Here is a 2,571-nt window from a genome sequence, read left to right as displayed (position 1 = left end):
TTTCAGATATTCCTGCATATTTGTTCCTTTCTAGATGGGTCGACGCTGGTACACGCTTTGAGCTTAGTGTGCGAACGGTTCTACCTGATTTTAAAAGATGCAAACTCACTGTGGAAAGCGCGAATTAACCACATGTGGCCGGATGCTAGCTGGCTCTTATGTCCCGGTTGGTTCAAATTAATAGCACCTTCCTTGCACGACCAATTATTTTTGTGAATAAATAAAACACTCTGTATGCCATTTTATGCCAGCGCTGTTCGAGCTTCCGCAAACATTTGCAAATTGCACATTAGTTGCTTACATTGCGTTAGATTTGGCAGACATATTTCGCAGTATTTTATTTCCTTTCGTCTTAAAAAAAAGCGTGTTTTACAGAACAATATATATTTTTTAATATCTATCTTTTTTTATTTATAAAAAGTCGCATCCAGAAAGCTTGTACAACTCTGTTTATTGCAACAATCGGATGTGGATAAAGTAAGAACTTGAATACACTGAGAAGAAAATATTGTTATTAAAAAGAATATTTATTATGTGGTTCTTAACAGCTTATTTACATAATATAATACACATATTTATTTAGAATTATACATTTTTATTTAGAATTAAATATTTTTATTTAAACAGCATGAATATTTACTTCAATAAAAAATATAATTTTAAGTAAATGTATTTAGACTTTATTAAAAAAATTTTTTCTCTCTGTGTAGACATTCGATCCAGAATGTGCTTGTAGTTTATTTGTACTTAATTCAAGTTATATGTATATGAATTTTTTGTATTCACAATCAGTATTATGGTATGAATAAGTTTTCATATTTTTTTATGTAAGAAGTCACGTGTCAATTACAGCGAGACCCGACAAACGGAGTTGGATGTTGTCATACGTTGCAATCAAACAACAAACAGCACTATGGAAACAGCAAGAGTCTAGAAAGAAGAGATTGTTCATCAAGAAAATGCCTGCGGATGAGATTGACGCTGTGTTACTGATGCACGTAGTAGGTAGCATATTATGTCAGGTGGACTTCTCTCCTTGTGGAAAACGATATAATGATAATGATTCCCGCTTTCAGAATGGAATCTCTCATGTAGTTTGTACGTCAAAACGAGACTTACTTTACAAGAAACTTCCCTCACGCAAAATATTATCTCACAAAATCAAGAATTTCGCCCGCATCAAATTCGCACATGACACATGTATCGAGGAAATGACGGCGATAGACAACACGATCTACAGTTGCGGTGCTGATAATACGGTCAAGTCGTGGGAACTCACGAACACTGGTCTTCTCTGGAAGAGTACTTACAATTTGTACGTAATAGTAGAACTGTTTCCTTTCGGCCGTTTCGCGATAAGAAGATTGAGCGAGGAAGATGTTTCCTGTTTTGGCAGAAATAATCGTTTCCCACTAAATTATTCAAATGCAAATAATGCGTTCCATGTCTCGCTTGTCGAAACAGATAATTCGAGAACGCGATTCCAAAGTTTATTCGTCAAACTGACTTCATTGCATATTTTATTATTTTACTCATATTATTTTTAAATAGTCCAGGAGCGTGTGACCTCTATGAAGAGAGCGCCGCACTAGTTGAATTTTGAGTTCTTTTTGACTGTGTATATTGGACTGCAATTGTGCTAATTTGTTCCACAGTTAGAAAATATTTTAAATCATATTTAAGAAAATTAAAAAAGCAAAACTTTATTTACACCACGTTATTTACCGAATGCGTATATATGAGGCTTTCGCCACAAAATGACATAAATTTAGAACAATATGTAGCACAATAGATGAAAATATAAAATTCAAAAAGTGCAGGTTTATTTTCACAGACAGAGGAGCGACAGATTAGATTCGATATTATGTTGCATATCATCGTGTCCGAAGAGTAATCTCTTTGCGACCGGCTCATCCTGCGGGACTGTGTACGTGTTCGACTCGAGATCGAGAAATAACCCGATCAAGCATTACCGACCTTGCCCTAGAGTCGTGATTAACCTGGCCATGAACACACAATACATCGTGTCCGCCAACGAGGACAAGACGGTATCCGTTTGGGATCAAAGAGCCGGACGGGTCATAAAGTCTACCACAGTAATGTCAATTTTTAACATCGAGAAACGAAACGTGATTACGATGTCGAAGGTGTACTTTTTAGATTCCAGGTGAAGCGCTCGGTACGTGCATGAATATGCGACGAGATTGGGTTTTTATCGGCGACAGGGACGCGAAGTTGCACATACTAAATCTAAATAACGATTTTGAGCTAGTGAAATCTTATTCCACCGAGCATACGGACATGATAACGGGAGTGCGTCTGACGCACGAATGCCTGATAACAAGTTCCAGGGATGGCACTGTCAGAATTTCGAGCCTTACGGATCCGCCACAGCCCATCGCTACTTTATGTTCAGAGATGAGATATATCTTCGAAGTGAGTATCGCACGTATAAGATTTGCTGAAAATATCGTATCATTGATTTTGAAGAAAAAATACAGTTTGATAATTAAATTTTTACTTATACATTTAAACTTTGAAATCAGATTTTATCGTTGTCTTCCGAATGTA

The 2,571-nt window shown here is 36.4% G+C and overlaps 1 protein-coding gene across 1 annotated transcript; it reads left to right on the top strand.

Moving 5' to 3' along the window:
• Nucleotides 1–6: 6 nt before the first annotated feature.
• Nucleotides 7–2,436, top strand: LOC112465078 (F-box/WD repeat-containing protein 9-like; the record flags this gene model as incomplete). The annotated part of the gene is made up of 5 exons (XM_025032449.1): nt 7–166; nt 853–1,001; nt 1,077–1,315; nt 1,835–2,096; nt 2,161–2,436. Coding segments are annotated over 5 exons (1,086 nt in total), but the record flags the coding sequence as incomplete, so codon positions are not given.
• Between the last annotated feature and the right edge of the window lie 135 nt (nt 2,437–2,571).

The sequence above is a fragment of the Temnothorax curvispinosus genome, unplaced genomic scaffold, assembly GCF_003070985.1.
Source record: "Temnothorax curvispinosus isolate PA1 unplaced genomic scaffold, ASM307098v1 QBEX01014898.1, whole genome shotgun sequence".
Classification (NCBI taxonomy): domain Eukaryota; kingdom Metazoa; phylum Arthropoda; class Insecta; order Hymenoptera; family Formicidae; genus Temnothorax; species Temnothorax curvispinosus.
This window is presented reverse-complemented; position numbering and strand designations above follow the sequence as displayed.